Source organism: Sinocyclocheilus grahami, unplaced genomic scaffold (genome assembly GCF_001515645.1).
Source record: "Sinocyclocheilus grahami isolate Dianchi unplaced genomic scaffold, SAMN03320097.WGS_v1.1 scaffold65.1, whole genome shotgun sequence".
Taxonomy (NCBI): Eukaryota; Metazoa; Chordata; class Actinopteri; order Cypriniformes; family Cyprinidae; genus Sinocyclocheilus; species Sinocyclocheilus grahami.
In genome coordinates, this window is record NW_015505244.1 from 970,665 (window position 1) to 995,415 (window position 24,751).

The 24,751-nt window shown below is 37.8% G+C and overlaps 1 protein-coding gene across 2 annotated transcripts in view; it reads left to right on the forward strand.

Annotated features, from left to right (window-relative positions):
* Positions 1-19,116: 19,116 nt before the first annotated feature.
* LOC107584946 (1-phosphatidylinositol 4,5-bisphosphate phosphodiesterase delta-1-like) overlaps positions 19,117-24,751 on the forward strand; it is a 30,817-nt gene continuing 25,182 nt past the window's right edge. The window contains exon 1 of one of the 2 annotated variants that reach the window (XM_016271727.1): positions 19,117-19,329. In XM_016271727.1, coding sequence (XP_016127213.1) covers positions 19,299-19,329 — 31 coding nt within the window. In that variant the 5' untranslated portion in view covers positions 19,117-19,298. Of the gene's footprint in view, positions 19,330-20,683; positions 20,844-24,751 lie in introns of those variants that run through there. The other variant, XM_016271726.1, reaches the window with a different exon arrangement.

Here is a 24,751-nt window from a genome sequence, read left to right on the forward strand (position 1 = left end):
CCTGCTGAAGCTCTTCCACATAATTTTCATGGTAGTTGTTGCTTCCTCTGCGTGATTTACTAAGATTAGAAACAGTGTCCCTCCCAATCACCTCTATGGTGTAAAGGTCGTTGAATATGCTGGCCAGTAGATGAGAAATGTCCTGTACACACAAAACCAATGACTTTCAAGCAAACTTTTTTGACTTTTTTTTTTTTATCTGATAGATTTGTTTAATGACACTTCGCCCAGAAATGAAAATTACATAATTCCAATACCATTCTATAGTATAACATAAAATGTTGTGTTCGACGAAATACAGTTATACAGGTTTATTGAGACAACATGAGGGTGAGTAAAGTCTTATAAGGACTTTGGTAAAGTCAAACTGTTAAAATAACTAGTGGTCAGTAGTCATTCTCTTACCTGAGTTGTCTTTGATGCTGGCTTGTGTCGGTTCATGGAGGGTTCAGAACTCTTTAGTGCTTTTGGTTTAGTTTCATCGGCCATTGTTTTGTCGTGTAAAAACTTTTGAACTTTTTTAACACAATTGAATACTTCAAGCTCCGGCACGTGTGGTGCGTAGCGAAGTAGGTCTATGGTGATATTTTATGGAAACGTGCCGTAGATACTCATATGACTCAATATAAAACGTGACGGCAGAAATAATAAATACACTAAATGGCACCATGGAGAAGTTCCCTTTACTAGATAGACCGCCATGTTTATTTAGAGCGTCACCATAGTTACAGTGCGAGCCACCCAGAGGAAACGAGAGGCTGCTCGCTGCAGAGCAAATGGGTGGAGCTTACGTGTAGCTCCCCCTCGCTAGACGTCCAGTGGGGAGGAGCTACACGTAAGCTCCACCTCTCTTGACCTAGTCTAGATCTAACTTTAGTTAAGCGACACTCATTTCGCTACCATAGTGGCTGTTAAAGGTAATGCGAGCCCTGCGCCAGCTATAACTTTAACCTAATGGGGAATTTTTTTAATTTAATATTATTGTTGATTGGGTCAAAGTAATTATCCGGTTACATCGGTCTCATCCGCTTCCAGCTATTTTTAGCTGTGCAAAACAGCTCGTTTTGCTGCTTGTAATTGCAAACTGGTGTTTATTACCATATTATTTTTATGTATCATCTAAATTATGAACACACTGGTTTGTAATGCAGTTCTACCGTTTACTGCACTGTGTTATTCATCTCATTATTTCCCTATAGCAGCTAATGAACGTAATCTCCCATAGGCTTACTTCCGCGATGAAGAATAAGGTGGATAAGACTTGCATGGAACTGGACATGCTGACATAGCTAATATTGCCTAACCTTTCTTTAACATTTTTGATGATTTCGTGATTTTTCGGCATTGTTTCTGTTACTAATGTAAGACTAGATTATCTGCTTTACCCCTGCTTTTTTTTACCAACCACATTAAGGCTATGTAGGCTATTTGCGAATTTATCTCAATCATAATTAATGTAATAAAGTATGCTCCTAATATGCCACGTGTCACACCAAAGAAAAAACGAGGACAAGTGTTGGCAACCATTGCAGGAACATTTATTAGTAGCCTGGGAGTGTTACTTAATTTACAATTTATGAGTTACATTCTTCACTGCCCTCAAGTGTTGCTGTATGTATTTTATTTCTATTAACCTTTATTAGCAAAACGTACGGCTAACAATCTTCAATCTAGGAACACGATAATAGGATACAAGACACACCATTTAACATCAAGTTTCAAGAACACTTTTCCCCCACAAAACTTAAAAAAAAAAAGTAAACCTAAAACTAACAAGGCAATACAAAACAAAATTTAAAAAACAATATTTACCCAGATCAACCCCATCAGACAGTTAGCTTGTTAAAGGTGAGGGTCATGCACGCAAGACACACACATTTTTCTTTTGTCGTTTATTTCCTGCAAGAAAAACTCCATGTCTTCAATTCTCTCAAAGGTGAAAAGGAAGGGAGCCCGAATTTTGTCCTCATCCATTTCACCTTCATGGAAAATAGTGTCAATAAATAGGTCCCGCATTGTTATGGCCAACAAGGCATCATCCTCGGTCATCCTTAAGATCTGTGGTAAGTGAACTTTCCCAGCAAAGTGGGGTCTGTTTTCCTCCACCCAGTCACAGGCCAGAAGAATCGGTTTCATCACTGCCGAGTCCTTTGTGCAAAAAGATAAGATTTTTATAATGATTTCAATAATGATGTAATTAGTCAAGTGCTGCTCAAGCACTTTTATGAAACAGGAAAGTACAAACTATACAGTACGTGCATAATTATTATGCAAGTTGATATTCTGGTCATTTTGTTTTTTAAGCACATTTTACCAAATCCAAACAACATCAATCTTAATAACTACTATTAATTTTGTATTTAATTATATATAAGTGATATATAATTGTTAAAGGCTGGAAGTGAAAAATGCCTTATACTCATAAGGTGTGCATAATTATTAAACAGGTTTTCTTTTACAGGTAAAATGCACCAGAAAAAGAGATTTAACTCAGACTGAAAAGTCAACAATTATTAAATGCCCATGAGAAATATTCAAAAGTAATGCAATGCAGAAATTGCTAAATTAAATCATGACCACTGGACAGCGAAATGGTAACAAAAAAGGGACTTTGCTAAGATAAAAACAAAATCCTAAAATATGACCCCCACTTAAGAACATGCTGAAGTGTTGTGAAATAGATGAGGACTGATTTTTATAGGCTTTATAGACATAGGTTGAGAATGACTCTTGAAGGACCAGCACCACATCCACGTGTACCACTCTTTGAAGAATTTTTCATCAAGAATCTGGCAGTAACTTTTGGGATCTCTAACCCTGAAAGGTCCGTCCGTGTAGCAGCTCACACCATGATCCCTTCACCACCGTCACTGCTATCTGACTTGAACTGGTGCCGATACCTCAGGAATCACTCTCAACCTGTTCATAAAACCTTTTCAAACAATCAGTCTTCATGTATTTCATAATCACAATCACACAGCATGTTTTTCTTATTAAGTGGGGGTCTTGTTTCAGGATTGTTTATCTTAGCAAAGTCCCTGAGAACCTGACGCCTTGTCTTCTGGAGACTCCAGGTAGGTTCCAGTTTTGGAAAAGTGTAGCATTGGAGACTAAAGTGTTCCTGGTGGTTTCACACTTAATTCTTCACCTTAATTCTTAATTTGTTTACAGTTAATGTGTCTTTTCTTCTCCAGCTACTTTTTTTCTGACCATATTGACCCAATGAGAATTTCGCTGTCCAGTAGGCATGATTTATTTGAGCAATTTCTGCATTGCATTACTTTTGAATATTTCTCATGGGCATTTAATAATTGTTGACTTTTTAGTCTGAGTTAAATCTCTTTTCTGGTGCATTTTACCTGTAAAAGAAAACCTGTTTAATAATTATGCACACCTGAATATAAGGCATTTTTCACTTCCAGCCTTTGTTAACAATTATATATCACTTATAAATTATTAAATACAAAATCAATAGTAGTTATTAAGATTGATGTGGTTCGGATTTGGTAAAATGTGCTTGGAAAAAAAATGACCAGAATATCAACTTGCATAATAATTATGCACGCACTGAAGTCAAACAATATAGTAGTGATCATAAGTTTACATAGCCCCTGCAGAATATGCAAATATGTTAATAAATTCAACAAAATAAGAGGGATCATGAAAATTGCATGTTATTTTTTATTCAGCACTGTCCTTAATAAGCTATTTGTCAAATGCTTATATATACTCCACTAGAAAAAATAACTGAATTGATAAAAATGACAAAATTGTACATACCCTTGAATCTTAATACTGTGTATCATTTCCTGGATGATCCACAACTGTTTTTTGTTTTGTGATAGTTGTTCACGAGTCCCTTGTTTTTCCTGAGCAGTTCAACTGCCTGCTGTTCTGAAGAACAAAGCAAATGTTTCATAATGATCAAAGTCCGGACCTTAATCCAATTTAAATTTTGTTGAAGGACCTGAAGCAAGCAGTTCATAGGAGGAAACCCACCAACATCACAGAGCTGAAGTCGTTCTGTACTGAGGAATGGTCTAAAACTCCTTCAAGATGTTGTGCAGGGCTGATCAGCAGTTACAAGAAACATTACCTGCAGTTATTGTTGCAAAAGGGGGTCAGACCAGATAATGCAAAGATTCACATACTTTTGCCACTCACATATATGTAACACTGGAACATTTCTCAATAAATAAATGGCAAAGAAAATATTTTTGTCTCATTTGTTTGTTTGCTTTCAGGACTTGTGCGACAGTTCTTTCGCCTGCCTTGACATTAAAAGAAAAATGCTTCATTACAAGAAAACGTGTTTTTGTGTGTTTTGTGTAAAGTGTTTTTAGTAGCTGAACTCGATGACAGAGAACTCAGTAAATACAGGAGCAGAGATGTCAATAACTAAGTATGGTGTGTGAGCCTACAGTAATACACTTCAGGGACTACAGGTATATTCAGTTGAGAATGTTGTTTACCACAGTTAACAGTGCTATTGAGGTGAAACAGTGATATCAAGATAGGAAGTCATTGTATCACAGTATTTTACAATCTTGTGGGAAATAGATATATGCCTTATACTTCCTACTTTGAGTAAAAAGACACCCACTGGTTAATAAGCCACTGCAGATGATTTCGGAAGTCACAGAGTCCCAAAATTTTGTGATACTGGCACTGCCGTCAAAGTCTGCTGGTGGGGCCTCTATTTCACTATAAATTCAAGCATGGTATTAATAAAGTATTGTCAATTTTTTTCTTTATCATTAAATGCAGTTTAAATGGAGACCTTTCTGTGAAGGTCCATTACAACCACTGGTGGATAGTATCCACACTTGAAACAAGAATATGAGTGGTCATGCATAGTCAGGGCCTCAAAGTATGAGTAGGCGTGGAGTATTGTGGCCTTTTTAGGGAAAGACTTATTTTCTTCAAAGGCAAACCGGTAACTTCAATTGCTCGGCTTACAGCATGGTGAGTCTAAGAAAGTATAAGACATAACTAGGCACACATTCAACAACAACAACAACAGTACAACATCTACATTAAAGGGCACCTATTGTGCAAAATTCACTTTTACATGTTGCTTGAACATAAATGTGTGTTGGCAGTGTGTGTACACAACCACCCTATAATGATAAAAATCCACCCTCTCCTTTTTTTTAAATCCCCATAAATCATAAGCAGTGTCTCACAACAAGCAGTTAGCAAAATCCGTAAAATGTGACGTCAGTTTTTACAGGCCCTGTTCACGACTGTTGACGGACACTGCCGTATTAGCAGAAACCCCACCCTGAGTGAGCTGCACACAATCTGCCATGTTTATCTTCACGCCAGAACATTTAAAAGCAGCATTCAAGTAAGAAATGTCTTCTTATCAAAGCTATAGACGTTATTCAGTCCAGAGCAGTGAGTGATTTTTTGTTTTTATTTTATTGTTTCAAAATCCTGGGTTATTTTTTCGGGTTATTTTGTCAGTGTTTGGGTAGTTTTTGTGTTGCCCAGCTCCTGGGTCAAATGTAACAACCCAATGTTTGGGTAGTTTTTTAGTGTTACCCAGCTCCTGGGTCAGACATAACAACCCAATGTTTGGGTAGTTTTTTAGTGTTACCCAGCTCCTGGGTCAGACATAACAACCCAATGTTTGGGTAGTTTTTTAGTGTTACCCAGCTCCTGGGTCAGACATAACAACCCAATGTTTGGGTAGTTTTTTAGTGTTACCCAGCTCCTGGGTCAGACATAACAACCCAATGTTTGGGTAGTTTTTGTATTACTCAGATCCTAGGTCAGTCAGAGGTAACCCAGCGGTTGAGTTATTTATCGCGGGGATTTTGCGTTCTCTTCTGGAGAGAATTAGTTCTAAGCGCCATCGAATTGATGCATTTCTTCGGTAAAATACAGGTTTGTGTACATTTTATTTTATATATAAAATCGTCACTGTGCTGTATATCGTTCAATTTCATGCAGAGCAACACAGAGGCGCGTGGTGTAAGTTAATCACCTAACGTCGGTCTTATCGCGTGATGGAAAAGCCTGATCTGCATAAAATAAACAATTTTATTCATAAAGATACAGAATACAAATACTTTGGATGTTAAAATATTTCCTCAGAGCTGTTTACTGTTTGTTTTGGACAGTTTATGAAGGCAGGGCTGCGGTCTCAGCCGTGAGCAGTTCCCCACCGAACACGACTCCAGCTCGGGTACGAGAGCCAGCGCTGTTACGGTGGAAACAGAATAACAGACTGGTCGTTTACACTTGAATTACTTCTGTTTAATGTTTAATATTTACTTTTAATGTTTGTTAAACGAGTTTAAATAAGCAATATGTATACATACAAACGATAAACAATGCTGAAAATGATAAATAAAGGCTGCAAACCAGTGGTGTGTGGAGTATTTTACAAAAATGTAGTGGATTTAAGTTAATCTGTAAACAGTATTTCATGTATAAAGTAAAAAAAAAGCTATATTATAATAAAAATGAATCAACCCATTAGCTGGGTTACATAAACAACCCAATTTGCTGGGTAAAATTAACCCCATATGTGTTCTGTCCCATATTTACCCAGCCCTTGGGTTAAAAACAACCCAAATTGGGTTGTTTTTAACCCAGTGTTTTTTAGAGTGTTGGGTCATATTAACAGTGTAGACAGCAGCATAGGTAATGTATATTCTGATGATGTCACTTAATACACAGATCTAATATAAACATGCAATTTCTTTCTCAGCTATTTACCTTCACAGACATAACCAACTGTATTTTTGTAACTTGTGTTTGTTTTTAACAAACTTGTGTGTTTTTGACAGTTTAAGTGCAATAAGACATAAAAAAGATCTTAGTTTAATGCTCACATGCCGTGTGACAGCCGCTTTCTGTGCACATGCTTCGGATGTGTGCGCTCAGAAAACACTATATCAAAAGTTTAAACTAATATGGCTTTAAACTGCATGATTTTAGCGCGATAGACATGACAATTAGGGGTGCACCGATCCGATATTCAGTATCGGTATCGCTCCGATACTGGCATTTTCTGCTGGATCGGGGAATCGGTCAGACAAGACTGATCCAAATCCGATATAGTGAGTAGACTATTCTGTGTTTATTAAGCGCCACGAAAGGCACAAACACTTTATAAAAGCACCATAAAATTTTCGTGCACTATATTCCAAGTGTTCTGAAGCTGTTCCATAGTTTAATGTGAGGTACAGATTAATATTGAAGTCAAATTCATGTAAACTCTTCTCTCCACTGCGGCTGTCAGCATTCAAACTGCATATCACGTTAGGTTACGACAGACAAGACGATGAAACTTGCTCCAAGATGATTCAATGTTCCTATTGTTATACTTGATCTGTAGATAAAGATCAGTGGTTTTGCATAAAAGGACTTTATCTTGCTGGAGTTTAGTGCTGTTTCTAAAGCATGTTAATTTCTAATGGGTGTCTGATAGATCACTACACTGGAGTAGAGAGCACTATGAATTGTTCTTCACGCGCACAGTAACTAATTTAAAATGGATAAAAGAAGAGACTCAAACCATCGCACAGATATAATACACCAATATTAATATCTCTTCCCTTTGTGCTTTGAACTTTTCTGTGCGGAGCGCTACACTCTGACTCCGTGTTGCATCAGGCGCATCATTCTATGCACGGGATGCGCATAAGCGCTTTGTGCCGCTCTGTATTGGAGCCTTTCATATTATAATACTTTTGCGCAATGAAAGATTATTAATAGCCTTCTTGTTCGGTCTTATCTATCATATGTTGCATATATTCATATATAAAAATAATTACTATTTTCATTTTACAACAACACAAAGAGCAATGTGTAACATTTTACCAGATTACAAGTATTTACATAATTTTTTTTAAATAATGTTTTTTCTCTAAATGTTTAGATTTTATAAAATTGTGAACAAATTTTTTTTCTAGAGTTACTGCTGAATTATCCATTAACCTAGTTTATAATAGTATTTTTCTCATAGATTTTGATCATATATTTTTTCATTTGTTATTTTTCTTTATAATGAAGTTGTCTATATTTAGCAGATTGTGTGTAACACAAAAGAGTGATGATCAGGTCAACACACACTGAGGTATAGAAATTCTTCACCGATTAAAAAAAACAAAAACCTGCACTGGTATCGGATTGGTATCGGTTTTGAAAAAATAGTATTGTGCCACCCCTAATGATAATCAAAACCAAACAGATGTTTTTTTTGGCAGAGTATTTGAGGTATGAGCTGTACTAGCACAGCCCTATTCTGGAAAAGGGGGCTGGGAGCAGCAGCTCATTTGCATTTAAAGATACAGGCACGAAAACAGTGCATTTCTGCTTCCACTCAAAATAGGCATTTTCAAAATGATATAAATGATCTGTGGAGTATTTTGAGCTGAAACTTCACAGACACATTCTGGGAACACCTGAGACTTATATTACATCTTGTAAAAAGGGGCATAATAGGTGCCCTTTAAATGTGCTTCTTACCTGAAGTGATGTACGTAGTACAAAACACATGTTACGGAGTAATCAGAAAATGAGACGTGCGTATCCATGTGCAAGGCTTTATTACAAAGGCGTGGTCACAAAACGGGCAAGGTTCAGACAACAACACAGGTACATCACAGGCAAGGCAAAGAGTATTCCTAGAGCAGGCGAGGGTCTTCGATCGGCGAACGTAATCCAGAGGGCAAGGCAAATGGGTAATCCACAAACAGGCGATAGTCCAGTAAAGGGGCAAACAGAGTCCAAATGATAAGGCAATAGAAATCCAAGGCAGGCAGAAAATCAGGCAACCAGGCAATCAAATAACACAATGAGGCAAGACTAGACTAGAATTAGGAACAAATACAAAACTAGGAAAAGGGCTCCGTAATGTTGCTATCACTAACTGAGCGATATGTGCAAACAATACTCTGCATTGAATGGTGGTGTGAGACTGATTTATATAGTGTGTGTTATTGGTAGCAGCTGTGTATGATTGGTTTCAGGTGAGCTTGTGATTAGTGAAATGGAGCATGGGAAATGTAGTCCAGGGTGATGTGTAACAGTCTGTGTAGTGTGAGAGTCCATGTGGAGAGCGGGTGACCGCTGGTAGTGAGTGAACGGAAGTTTATAGACCGGATTCGTGACAACACAAATGAAGAGTGATTAGAATATGGTCGTTGAAATTGTGAATTCCATCACTCCATTCTTGATAACGGTACATCAGCCCACAGACAGGACATGCCCTGCAGTATGTAGAAAAGCCTAAAAAAAGTAAAAGAAAAAGTAGAATAAGATTTAAAATGGATAAAAGAAGAGACTCAAACCATCGCACAGATATAATACACCAATATTAATATCTCTTCCCTTTGTGCTTTGAACTTTTCTGTGCGGAGCGCTACACTCTGACTCCGTGTTGCATCAGGCGCATCATTCTATGCACGGGATGCGCATAAGCGCTTTGTGCCGCTCTGTATTGGAGCCTTTCATATTATAATACTTTTGCGCAATGAAAGATTATTAATAGCCTTCTTGTTCGGTCTTATCTATCATATGTTGCATATATTCATATATAAAAATAATTACTATTTTCATTTTACAACAACACAAAGAGCAATGTGTAACATTTTACCAGATTACAAGTATTTACATAATTTTTTTTAAATAATGTTTTTTCTCTAAATGTTTAGATTTTATAAAATTGTGAACAAATTTTTTTTCTAGAGTTACTGCTGAATTATCCATTAACCTAGTTTATAATAGTATTTTTCTCATAGATTTTGATCATATATTTTTTCATTTGTTATTTTTCTTTATAATGAAGTTGTCTATATTTAGCAGATTGTGTGTAACACAAAAGAGTGATGATCAGGTCAACACACACTGAGGTATAGAAATTCTTCACCGATTAAAAAAAACAAAAACCTGCACTGGTATCGGATTGGTATCGGTTTTGAAAAAATAGTATTGTGCCACCCCTAATGATAATCAAAACCAAACAGATGTTTTTTTGGCAGAGTATTTGAGGTATGAGCTGTACTAGCACAGCCCTATTCTGGAAAAGGGGGCTGGGAGCAGCAGCTCATTTGCATTTAAAGATACAGGCACGAAAACAGTGCATTTCTGCTTCCACTCAAAATAGGCATTTTCAAAATGATATAAATGATCTGTGGAGTATTTTGAGCTGAAACTTCACAGACACATTCTGGGAACACCTGAGACTTATATTACATCTTGTAAAAAGGGGCATAATAGGTGCCCTTTAAATGTGCTTCTTACCTGAAGTGATGTACGTAGTACAAAACACATGTTACGGAGTAATCAGAAAATGAGACGTGCGTATCCATGTGCAAGGCTTTATTACAAAGGCGTGGTCACAAAACGGGCAAGGTTCAGACAACAACACAGGTACATCACAGGCAAGGCAAAGAGTATTCCTAGAGCAGGCGAGGGTCTTCGATCGGCGAACGTAATCCAGAGGGCAAGGCAAATGGGTAATCCACAAACAGGCGATAGTCCAGTAAAGGGGCAAACAGAGTCCAAATGATAAGGCAATAGAAATCCAAGGCAGGCAGAAAATCAGGCAACCAGGCAATCAAATAACACAATGAGGCAAGACTAGACTAGAATTAGGAACAAATACAAAACTAGGAAAAGGGCTCCGTAATGTTGCTATCACTAACTGAGCGATATGTGCAAACAATACTCTGCATTGAATGGTGGTGTGAGACTGATTTATATAGTGTGTGTTATTGGTAGCAGCTGTGTATGATTGGTTTCAGGTGAGCTTGTGATTAGTGAAATGGAGCATGGGAAATGTAGTCCAGGGTGATGTGTAACAGTCTGTGTAGTGTGAGAGTCCATGTGGAGAGCGGGTGACCGCTGGTAGTGAGTGAACGGAAGTTTATAGACCGGATTCGTGACAACACAAATGAAGAGTGATTAGAATATGGTCGTTGAAATTGTGAATTCCATCACTCCATTCTTGATAACGGTACATCAGCCCACAGACAGGACATGCCCTGCAGTATGTAGAAAAGCCTAAAAAAAGTAAAAGAAAAAGTAGAATAAGGTGTTATTGACTGATATCAATCATATTTTATATAGCAAATTCACTGTGCACCTACTGTACAACCCTAACTTTGCTTTTACTTTGTTTTTAGCTAAATCATTATGGCTAAGCTGACATGAATGATATTTTTTGACATGTCTCACCTTCAACAACACCAATATATGTCACAAGCTTGGCGCGTGCTGTAATGAGCACTGGCTCACTTAGATGCCCTGCAAACTCCACACAAGATGTTTCTTTTGGCATCAATTGCCTTGCAAAATCTTGCAAAGATTTGGAGCCAGTGATCAAATGCTGGGGGAGTTGGGAAGGTAGACCTTTTTTTGCAGTAAATACTGTACCATCCTCTGGAGGCCTGCATCATCAGGAGGATATGCTGGCCCTTCACCTCCACCTGGTCTTGCATTGATTTCAAGAACTTGTGTGTCATCATGAATCTCAACTGGATCTAGCCTGGCATCAATCTCTGTAGTTCTGAACAGATGTCGGTCAGTTGTAAAAAGATGCCATTTAGCCACTGTTTTATGGAGACATGACTGTCTTGCTTTGGCATATGGGCATTGCCAGGAATTCTTTTTAGAACCATATGCCGCTATTAGCCTGCCCAGTCGGCTGTGGTGTTATATCTTTGGCTCATATATTGATAAGAATTTTTTGGAAGGAGGCCCTCCAACAGTCACCTCAACTGACATCAGCATCTGCTTTTTGGCGGTTTAAGCAGCTTTGCTTACTTGTGTCCCCAAATATCTTCGCAGCAACCATTTCTGAAAGCACCTCCATAATGATGGATGCATTGTCCATTCGTGGGCAGAACAGCAAAGACTTTAGATGCATGCACTCATTAGGAAGAATTCTACTCCTGACTGCAAATTCAGAATTTGTCTTGCATTCATTCAGTTCACAGATTATGTTTTGGCTTGCACCCCATGTTTTTTTCTGAACATGTATAAGAGAGCAAGGCTTAAAGAATGATTTGTTAACAGCAGAGATGCCATTTTTGGCATCAATGCATTGGCATGACAGGTGCCGTTTAGCTGAAATTTCGGTTACCTTTTGCCTGTGTTTTCTGTTAATGTGTAGCGTCTGGACCAATCAAATACACAATTTTTCATTTGATTAAACAAATCAGTTATTCATTAGATTAACAAAACGTTCACAGACCCCTCACCCAATAAACATACTGGGTGCCAAGTTGTCTGTGAACAGGGCCCAGGACCCTGGTTACCATGGCAACCCTGACACCAGAAACATTTTACGACCTAATGGCATGTTGAGAGTCACCCCTCTCACTACAATTTCCATAGGAAATCCACAGCGCACAGTGAAAAATTGACTCTTCTCTAATTAATTAATTGGAAAACCTTTCTTTGAATGAACACACATATCTTTGAGGTCATTGTGTATATTATTGCTGTCTTGTATATTATCTGTTGTATTGTAGATTAGTTTATGCATGCTTATGATAGAACCACTCATTCATGTAACCTTACATATAACGTGTTTGGTCTCTATTAATTCGTATTCAGATGATCTAATTGAGAGTGTATATTGTATGTTTATACCTATGCAACATATTAGTGTTCTAAGAATCTTTATTAGTTTGTGCATCAACACCCAAGCAAATTACATATGCAAAATACCATGCTTAGAGACAAAGGGTCGTAAAACCCTCCAGCAATTGCCACCTCCCGCTTGGAATTTCTGTCTTTCTCATTGGAAAAGCCCCTCTTGAGAGGCGTGAATCTTCGCAGACTTTAAAGGCCACACTTCGGTGACCCGCCCAGAGTCGGTGGTTCGGTTAGATTCTAAGATGAAGACATGAGCTAGAACGCTTCTGCAACCCCCTAAGTACGTGCCAGGCTTTGGCATTGACTTTTCTATTCAACAAGATTCTCTGACTCAAACTGGTTCTTTTTCATCAACCAACTTCAGCAAAGATCAACTGGGACCTTCAGACTGCATCAAGCCTTTCTTTCAGACAGACGAGACGTGCAAGTATTCAAACTTAGTCTTATTAATTGATACATTAGGTATCATTTGCACCTTTTTACAAAGGTGTGTTTGAACTAAGAATCTGATGTCTCCTTCAGGCTGTAGATCTGCTGAATATGCAAATATTTTCTCTTCTCTCTACTGCGTTAAGCTTTAACCCTTTCCTATACCAACTGTGTGTGTGTGTGTGTGTGTTTGGGTATGTTAGACTAGTTTAAGTGTTTATGTGGTTAATAAAGCCTTACTTGTATCACACTTGACGTTGTTCATTGTTTGCTCATAACTGGAGTCACTTAATCATGCAGATTCATGCTACAAGCTCTTTGTAGAATTGTACAGTAAGAAAGTTATTTCCCTTAACCAGGAAATTAACGTTCTTAGAATTGACAGACAGTTGACCCTGAGAGGTCAAGTAAATATCTACAGCGGATCTAAATATTTATAATTAATTATAACTAGTTATGATTAATTATTCATATTTCCCCATGAGCTGATTCGCTACAATGTGAACCAGCAAAAGTTCCTTTTATTTATTTGAATGCCACAATGCATGCAAGTCACCCTGACTTGCTGCCTGACACATAATCCTACTGACGATGGTGCTGCTGGGTATGGAGGTGGAGCTGCTGGGGATAGAGCTGGAGGTGGTGCTGCTTGGGATGGAGATGGAGGTGGAGCTGCTGGAGATGGATGTGGAGGTGGTGCTGCCGGGAATGGAATTGGTGCTAATGGAGGTGGCGCTGCTGGGGATAGAGCTGGGGGTGGTGCTGCCGTAAATTCTGGAGCTGGTGCTGCTAGAGGTGGAGGTGGTGCTACTGGAGATGGAGGTGGTGCTGCTGGAGTTGGTGCTGCTGGAGATAGATTTGGTGCTGATGGAGTTGGTGCTGTTGGAGGTGCTGCTGCTGGCGCTGTGGGTGGAGGCTGTCTGAATGACGTTTCTTTGCAACTTGTTAGATGTTTAATCAGAGCATCCCTTCTGATCAATGTTGATGTGCAGTAGCAGCAGTGAAAATGTGCTGCTTGTCTGCAGTCCTGATTGCAATTTACGATGACATAATCTAAAACGTAGCAAGAATAACTTTGATCAACTGTCTTGTTTACAATATTTTATACAGTGCAGTGCCCCTGTAGAGGTTTTGGGGTAAAGCGCCTTGCTCACAAACATAAAAAGATTCATCTTGGAATTACCAGATTCCCAGTCAATAGGACCAGTGTGGGTGAAGATTTTGTTCTGTCCAAACAGTTATGCTAAGTTCACACAATAGGATTTAATTAAACTGAGTTTACGAACCCCTTTGGAAGTCTGTTTTTTGCATATTTTAGACATACTCTATTGTCTTCATCTACGCTACATTTTCTGATAAAATATGACGTGATTAACAGAAAACACATAGTCTGAATATTTTTGGATTATTTAGTTAATACATGAAGTATCCTTGTGTGCAGAAGTATGTGAACCTTTGAGATTCAGACTTTCTAAAGGTTTCACAATGCAAAGAAATGTTAAATGAAATTATGTTTTCATTTTCAAAGTTTAGGGAGAAATGACCAAGGCCAAAACATGTGAAAAACAAAAGGATTCATAACTTTAAAACATGACCATACAATAATTGAACTGTATAAGAAACTTACAATAATTCACGCACATTCCTTTATGATGAACTGCAACTTGAACATGATCTACTACATGATTTTGTAGCTCATTTAAATGGTTATACACCAGTTTGCAGTAGGCACAGTGATATTTTCTGCAGCAGATTGTGCATCTCTCAACAGAGAGAAGGGGACCGTGTCCTTTATTCAGTATTGTCTGATGCTTCTGTGCAGGTTAAACAAACACACACCATTAACATCTATCAGTAAAAATAAATAATTATAGATATATATATAAATATTAGTGGTTCAATGGATCACAAAACTCACGGTTCATTTTTACGGTTTCTGACTCACGGATCGGATCATGTTTTGGATTAGCAAGAAAATAATTTATTTAAATGTAGCTTTGCTTTCCATTTATAACTTAAAGCTAAGTATTTTTTCTATACCACAGCAAAAACTAGCTACTAACCTAACCAATAAAGTTCAAACATGAGTAAAGACAAGTGAACAGCCAGTAAAACAAATACACAAATTACAAGCACAAATAAATACAAATAAGTTCAGTAGTGTTGAGGTAAAGAAATATAATAATTAAGTGTAAAATAACACTGCATAGTGTTCACTGTATAAATTAAATATAGATGAATCTTTGTCAAAGCTGTGTTTTGTTGTTTGATTAGAATTAAATGACAGTAGCAGGTATTTATAGGCTGCTTCCCCTTTAAGGGGGGAGGGGGGGTACAATGCTGTTTCATGCATTCAGAGTTGTTTACATTGTTAAAGAGTTGGATTCTCATGCTAACAGTGGACAAAGTTTCAAAAAACAATTTGGATGTATGACAGAGTATTTCTGTGCCAACACTCTTACTTCCGGGTTCGTACAGGTTTCTGAGAGTTTTTTTCGATCATGGCTCTTAAAGACATAAACGTGGGAGGAACTCCTTATATGGGCATTTCTCCTGGAAGAATGCACCCCTGCACACATCGACCAGGGCAAGAGCGAGATGGCGCCCATCAACACGCTTCATCCGGCGGCAACGCTGCACGGGACTTGCTCGGGAAGAATGTCTCCAATCCAAAGAAGTGTGTTTTTGGTTGTAAGGGAAAGATAAACTTGTTCAGCTTCCTAAAGAACCCAGCGTTATATAAACAGTGGATACAGTTTGTTTTTCCGGGGCAGCAACGGAGTTTCACAAGTGTGTTGAGGAACGTTTTATAAACAAGGCCCAGTTTGAAGCTGGATTAGCACATGGTTTGATACTGAAAGATGGAGCGGTCCCAGTGATAAAAGATCCCGGTCATGATTCAGAACTAGACGGTAGGTGAAACGGCATCAAATGTCTGTTTTGTTGGCATTCGGTGCCCAAGTGCTCGTCACTCTTTAGCTCCGCCCACGGTGCGCCTCCAGGAGCTCGGCTTTTCCCGGAGAGAATCGTAAAACTGTATCTTTCTTTTATAAATATGATAAAACTAAAGACTTTTTGGAGATATGAAGGATGCCATACTACTCTATAGGTACTCAAGATAAACATGAGATTGGGTGAAAATGTGTGTGTTATGCCCCCTTTAAGACATGATGGACGGATCCAGTATAATGATACACATCCAATTTCTTTCTCAGCTGTTTACGTTCGCTTACGACATAACCGACTATGTTTATGAGAATGTGGAGATGCGTATTTTGTCATAATTTTATGTGTATGTGTCTGTTCAAAAGCAAAGAGATGCGAAAAAGGGTTTAGTTTGGTGTTCGCGCGCTGTGAACCGCATCTACGCGTGTGCGGCTGTGCGCATAGAAAAAAGCGCGCGAACAACGAATGAATTCTCTTTTGCCTGTTCTTGAGGTAGAACAGTTTAAAATCGAGTGTATATACACGTACAAAAGATAAGCTTTCACTCTATTATGTTTAAATTTTGCAATTAATCCGAGGGTCACATGGTGCCGAACCATGGGGCCTGTCCATAAGGATAACAAATCAACTACGATCCATTCAACCCCTAATAAATGTATATCTAAATATTTATGTTAACATTAACATTCATGCTGAGATAAGTCTAAGGAAATATTTTACACATGTCTCAAAGTTCAGTTTATCTTTAAAGTTTAGTTTTTACATACTGCCATTCCGTCGAATTGTCTGTGACCGTCACCGTCCGCCATCTTTCCAAATGGTGCCCTCTGCGCGTTGTAGCTCCTCCTCACTGGACGGCCGTGTAGCTCCTCCCCACTGGACATCTAGCTCCACCCATTTGCTCTGCAGTGAGCAGCAAATGGAGGAAACTCCTAAAAAAGAAAAGCTCTGTATCCAGAGCGATTTATTTAAATTATCTTAACAAGAAAGACATTTAAAACTGCCACTAAAACTTATGGACTTTTAAACCACAAAATGTACACTACTGTTTGAAGTCAGTAAAAAAATTTTTTAAAGAAATGAATACTTTTGTACAGCAAGTTGCACATTTAATTGATAAAAAGTGACAGTAAAGACATTTATAAAAATATTACAAAAGATTAAATACAGCTTCGATAACACATTAATAAATGGCTTTTTAAAAAATATATTAAAATAAAAAAACAGTTATTTTAAATCATAATATTTCACATTATTACTGTTTTTACTTTATTGTGGTCAAATAAATGCAGTCTTATAGGAGACTATAGAAGAAGTAAATCTGTTGTTTTGTAAGTATGTTGATTTGCATTATAAACATTTAACAAAACATTTTGTGTTTTTTCTTGAAAAGTGTTTTTGTGCCATCTTAAATAGACATCTTTAGTTTCATTTGTAAATATTGTTACTTACAACATGTTACTCAACATTAATTTTCATATTTTTTATTACATATTAAGTGGTGCGTGAGAAAAAGATTTTTGTATAAGAAAAATGCATTTTTGCAGTCTAGTTTTGGAGAAAATCAAAAACATCTGAATTTTTGTACATTATAGTGGTGGTAAGTCACATGTGACGGTATACATATACAACATGGCCATAAATGAATGACATAACATGTTACCCAGTCCAAAAATAACATGCACACCTTTACATACCTGAAGATCCGGAATGGCTTGGTTTTGAAGGGTGTGCTAAAAGTCGCCAAGCAGGATGATTTTCAAAATCCCCATCATCATAAAGCAAAAAGGCTGTATGCTATTGGACTTCACACCCTCTTGTTCGGGTATTGTGTAGACAGTTTGATTGGAAGTGTTCCGATTTTGTCCCATCATGTCAGCCGATGCAACACAATCGCTCACAACAAATCACTAATATGTAACATTTAGCCTAACACTAAACAAATAAATAGCCTTTCATTTATACAAAGTCATTCAGATAAATCCATCCTGAAGTGGAACATAAAAACAAAACAAGCTGTAGCATGAAGTCTCACAGGCCCCCATAGATGATATTTAATCTCCTGGCAGTGAAATGAAGAATGTTACCAATCTGAAAACACAATGTAAATCAAAGACTACACTGACTTTTATTTCTTTACACCTAAATTATAAGATAATGCTTATGAAACACATCTAAGTGGCAACTCTAGCCAACATTTAGGTTTTATTCATTTTCAGTCTTTGAACAACACACTCAAGAGTGGAATTACAGGACAAGAGTGGATTTCTTAAAGGGGTCCTATTATGCTCTTTTACAAAGTCTTGATTTTGTTTTGGGGCTGTACTAGAACAGGCTCTCATACTAGGTTGTTCGAAAAACACATTATTTTTCACATATTTTACATTATTACAACACCTCTCTCCTCAGTCTGGCATGAATGGCTCGAATAGTTCCTGTATCAAATGAAAGCCCGCCTTCTGAAATACGAAATGTGCTGTGATTGGTTAGCTGGGCCAGTGTGTGTTGTGATTGGCAGCACTTGGCGCCTGGTCGGGAAATGTCATGCCTCTTACCATAGCCGCCTGCGAGCTTCAGTGTAAATATTGTGTTAAAATCAAATGAATTTGAGCGTGATTTAAACCTGGATGATTGTCACCACTCTAAATTAATCTGTCTTGGGAAAGCTAGCGTGTCTCGTTAACACTCGTTGCCTTCTCCAGTGCAGCTCAACCAGGTCTCGTCCCATTCATAGATATTTGTGATATCACAAATCCCGGAAAATATGCGTTGTAGTCCAAACGAGTCGTTCGTTGTAGTTTTTGAAAAGTGATTTCTGTTAAATAAAATATCTCCTTTTGAATTGGACTTTGAGCTTTGTAACTTCGCAGATCTTTTTTATGCTCAAACAGCAACATTACAGACGAACTAAAGCTGAAAATGTGAAAAAGCATAATAGGGCCCCTTTAAGAAATTAATCATAGACAAGAGCTCGTTCAGAAAGCAGACGCGTTTCTGAATTAGCCTGAACTTCAGTCGTTCATAATGGGTGGAAACAAATGAAATGTTTCAGGGCATCATTGAGACCAGAGACTTGAAAGACCGGTGTTGTTGTGGGTGTTGGCGAATTCTCGATACTGCACTAGTGTAACAGGCGGGTTCCACACACACACCGCACTGAACTTTCCTGTCAGTGGACGGGCTTTACTCATCCCAGTCAGTATCTGAGCGGCTCTGAGTGGCTTTGGGACGCGAAAGGTCTTTTTCCAACTGAAATATACTACAACTGAAAGCAAACGCTAAATAAAACAACAGAAAGAATCATGGAAGTCAATGGAAATGTCGGCAGAATCGGTAAGTTTTGCAGCGATGTCATAATTATTCCGTGCGAGAAGTGTAAAAAAAAAAGTATTTGAAGTGTCAACAGAACAGGCTATTCATAAATAAAGGCTATATGAACACCATAATGTGAATATTTGAATGTTACAATACCACAGATTTTATACAAAACAAGTTTCTTTGAAACAGATTGTTAAATATTTTACCTTGGTTTTTGCTTTCGCGAGGTTCTTTTCTGTCATGCGACGTGTAATGACCATCTTGTTTACTGTTGCACACCCAGAACTGCTAATACATGTAGAGCATAGAATATTTTCCATCACTTCAGGAGTTTGCTGACTTGTCTTACATTTGAGAACTTTAATATACAGGGTAAAACAGATGCATGAGTTCACAATAAAACCATGTCGTTTATGAGCATTGCGGCTTACAAACAAATGCACACTATTGGAGTTAACGTTGTTTATATATTGTATGAATAACATATTCTTTTCGTGGACCTTCAATTTGCACCAACCCACGTTCAGCATGACGTTAACTAATGTCACGCGAGGATTCAACCAGAAGAAGGCGCCCCTATGCCAAATTACATTTGAACTAGTGATTCATCAAAGTGACTCGTATCTTTGAATCGGTTCCCTAAACGATTCATTTAGATTCGTTTACTGATTTGTTCAAATTACATCTGCTTAGATTCTATAGAGATTTTATGTTTGATATGACTTTAATAAAGCTATAAGAATACAGAAATAGCTCAAATGGATAACTCTTCACCACCGTTCTCTCTTTGTTAAAGAGTTTGACTCGCAAGCAGAACTGAATTGAACGACATGCCGCCTTTTCAGTTGGTGAGCAGGTGCAGATATCCAGTTCATTCAGTTTGTCTCATTTAGTACCGCTACGAGTCTTGACTCGTTCAGGGAATGGGGCGCTTTGTTCAGCAGGTCCGAACTTCAGCAAACTAAATAGCTAGGAGTCAAATCAGACCGATTCCTCCATTTAAAAGATTCGTTCAACCAAAGATTCTTCCATAAGCGAGATGTCTCAAGAGAGAAGGCTCGTTTGTAGACATCAGGCTAAATTTATATGTTACACGGAAACTTCTGTCTGGAGGACGTAAAATGGTTTTATATTTAAGCAGGCTGAGAAAACGGTACCAACAGGCAAAAATATTACATATATTGTTATTATGGCACAATATATTTAAATACCACAGTGCATTCCATAACATGCCAGACTTATAGATGCGAAAACCTGAGATACTTAGAGCAAGTGAATCGCAAAACCCCAATCCAGGATGGTTTTTGCAGGTTTAGAACCCGCCCATAGAAAGAGACTCGCAAACGTCATGGTTTTCTCGCCTCATGTTATTTTTCTAGACAAACTAAACCGATTACAGTCGATCCCTTTGAGGAATCTCGGCCATGTCATGTCTTGTGTGCGTAGGCTTCGCAAAAGGACGAAATCCCAGGAGTTAGTTTACCAAGAGCAGTGCAAGATCGTGGCATACGAGAATGGCAAACGCATAGGTGGGTGTTGCATTTGTTGTCGGGCGATCGTTCATTAAATACCCGTTCGTGGATTAAACGGCATGAGATTTGTTTAACTTTCTATGGCCGTAGTTCCAGAAAGTAAAGTTACCACCAAAATAGTTTTTTTTTTCACTACTTACTTCAAAACCAAAACAATGGGATCTCATCTAAATTGTAAAAAGTAAGATAAGAGCTCGCAATCACTGTAAATGTAAACATTAAAGTAAATAAAATAGCATTACCCGCACATACAGACTTTGAAATAACATGAAGTTTGGTTTATGGAATGATTAAAACTGTAAATGTGTCAACCAATCTCTGCTACATCTTGCACAAGTCAATGCGAAGTTCAATGGCAGGCTTTTTGTTTGCTGTAAGAAGCTGCACTCTAAATATAAAGGATTAAAAATGTTAAGAGCATTTACAAAATACCATGATGAGAAGCAGTGGATGTTTACAGTGGTGTGAAAAAGTGTTGGCCCCCTTCCTGATTTCTTATTTTTTTGCATGTTTATCACGTCATCGTCTTCTTCTTCTTGGTGTTTAATGGCGGATGGCATACAACTTTTAGGTGCATTACCGCCACCTACTGATTAGGAGTGTGGATCAGGACCGTACTCTTCACTAAATTCTATTATATAATCCCGTGTCCTTTAAATAACGCATTAAAAATGGAAAGTTTTTATCCCCTGATTTATTCCCCAAAATGTTCATCAAATTAAGTTTTTCTTTATTTTCCTTGAGGACATCAATCAGTATCTTTCTTTCCTTTCCATATCTTGGACACTTCATTATAACATGCTCTACAGTTTCCTCCATATTACAATATTCACATTTTCCAGTTTCATGTCTCCCCATTCTCTTCAAACTGCTATTAAGAGCAGTATGGCCAAATCTAAGCCTTGAGATTATAGTTTCCTCATGTCTATTTCTTCCTGTTACTCTGTACTTACCAACAATACTTTGAATGCTATAAAACCATCTCCCTGTTCTTTCTTCTTCCCAATATTTCTGCCATCTATTCTTCACATGTTGCTTGATTAAACACTTCATTTCACTCTTACCATACTTTATCTGCATATCTATGTCTACTTTCTTTGTTGCTTCCTTTGCATATTCGTCTGCTAACTCATTTCCTTTTACTCCCACATGCGCTGGTACCCAACAGAAAGCTACAGAACTTCCCATTATCTGGATCCTATATATTGTTTGAAGAATCTCAATCATTATGTCTGCTCTGCTCTCTGAATGACATGTTTTAATTGTAATTAAAGATGAACTTGAATCAGAACATATGAGTGTCCGCATTGGCTTATTTTCCTCCACCCATTGCAATGCCAGTACAATTGCAACCGTTTCACCAGTGTAAATTGACAAATTATCTGTGATTTTTTTACTGACTGACATTAAATTCTGGGATACTAAATGCCACACCTACTTTGTCTTCCATATTTTTCGATGCACTGTACTGGATTTTGTCCACCTCTTTTAAGTCTACTTCACTTTGTCAGGCAGGTCCTATTTAAGATATTTCTTGATTGCGAACAGGTGTGGCAGTAATCAGGCCTGGGTGTGGCTAGAGAAATTGAACTTAGATGTGATAAACCACAGTTTTAACAGGTGGGCAAACACTTCTTCACACAGGGCCATGTAGTTTTGGAGTTTGTTTTCCCTTAATAATAAAAACCTTCATTTAAAAACTGCATGTTGTGTTTACTTGTGTTATCTTTGACTAATATTTAAATTTGTTTGATGATCTGAAACATTAAAGTGTGACAAACATGCAGAAAAATAAGAAATCAGGAAGGGGGCCAACACTTTTTCACACCACTGTATATGCCCAGGATTCAGTAAGGCTGGCTTCTGAGGGAGGTCACAAATATCCTGTACTGTTTCATAAAAGTACATGAATGATACACTTTTTTAATGTTTGGGATGAGGAATTAGCCAAGGGGATTATCCTGTTCAGTTTTTTGTTGTTTTGCTGTATGGTGTTAATTGAATGCCACTGTTTGTTTTTTTACTGAAAAAAGGAGAGTAGGATTACAGAACTTTTCCAAGGAAAGAATGAATGGTTTTGGCAGTTGACTTGTCACAGTTTAATCTCTGGCTACCTTTCAGTGATGAAAAATCAAGGTTAGCGGGTTATAAATAAAGACTTCTCATTCACATTTCTGTCTGTGCTGAAGAAAATAGTTGCACCCAGGGCTTCATAGATGGAAATTCCAGTTAAATGGAAAAAGTCTTGAGGAGTATGACAAAAGCATCAAAAACACATGAAATAGCATTATGATCATCATTTATTTTCCCACTTCGTTGCAGCGTCCTGAAACTGAATGGATTTGAATACTTCACCTGCTATGTTTACATAAATTTTAGCAGTCAAACTGAAGAGCTTTTATGCAAATGTTAATTAAATTGAGGTTGATCCAAAAGAAAATTGAAACATAATTCACATAAACATAAACATGCGATCTTAAGCATTCTGTTGATAATGCCATATATAAACGTTTGAATCTGACTACATTCACTGTAAGGTTAAAAAATACCTAACTTACACGTGCAATACTATTATGTAGAGATGTGTAGTTACTGAAAGACAAATGGGCTTAAATGGAATGATGATGGATAACATGTGATGGCTAACATAAATGATGATGGCTAACATGTTTACACAAGATAGTATTTTGGAGCAACAAAGTGGATGGGGGCTGGGAAGCTCCAAAATGACAAAAACGCACCATAAAATTTAGATAATAAAGGTTTGTTCAACTTGTGTGCTATATTACAAGTCTTTTGAAGACACATGATAGCTTTGTCTAAGGATCAGACCTAGAAGTTTGTATTTGCTTGCTTTGAATCAGCTGTGGTCACCATTCACTTTTATTGTACAGGAAAGCTGTTCAATTAACTTTTATTCAATTTTCAATGCAAGTTAGCAAGATAAGAATAAGACTCTTTTGGCATATTTTTAGTTACACACATGCTGAGTTGCATAGCATCTTTAGTCAGCTGTCTTTGACATGACTCACAAACTTCTAAATGTACTGATTTTGAAACTAAATACTGTACTTGTGCAGAAATTCTTTGGGGCTCACATGTAGATACAGTGGGTATAGAAAAGAATCACCCCCTTTAAAATAATCACATTTTGTTGCTTTGCAGCCTGAAATGAAGATGGACACAGTTTTTGTTTCAGTGCAACTTAAGTTAACTTAGGCTACATCCACACGAAGCCAGAGCTTTCCCTATCTGATCTTTCTTTCCCCTCGTCTCAAGAAATATCTGCGTCTACACGAAACCACAAAACCGACACAAAACGATGTAGTATACATGCCAGACCAGAATGTGGCGCTGTAATTCTGCCACAGCGATACACTAAAAACAGAGAAGAAGACTTGGACTGTGCACGTAAACCTTGCGCGCGGTATACAAACGAATGTAGAACAATACATTTAATAACCTATGTTAATGTTAGTTAAAGGGGTCGTCTGCGTCTACACGAAACCACAAAACCGACACAAAACGATGTAGTATACATGCCAGACCAGAATGTGGCGCTGTAATTCTGCCACAGCGATACACTAAAAACAGAGAAGAAGACTTGGACTGTGCACGTAAACCTTGCGCGCGGTATACAAACGAATGTAGAACAATACATTTAATAACCTATGTTAATGTTAGTTAAAGGGGTCATATGATGCGATTTCAAGTTTTCCTTTCTCTTTGGAGTGTTACAAGCTGATTGTGCATAGATAAGATCCCTGAAGTTGCAAAGACTAAAGTCTCAAAACCAAAGAGATATTCTTTATCAAAGTTAAGACTCTGCCACGCCCCCCTAAAACGGCTCGTTCTAACACGCCCCCACATATCTACCTCACTATGTGGAAATATTTGCATAATGC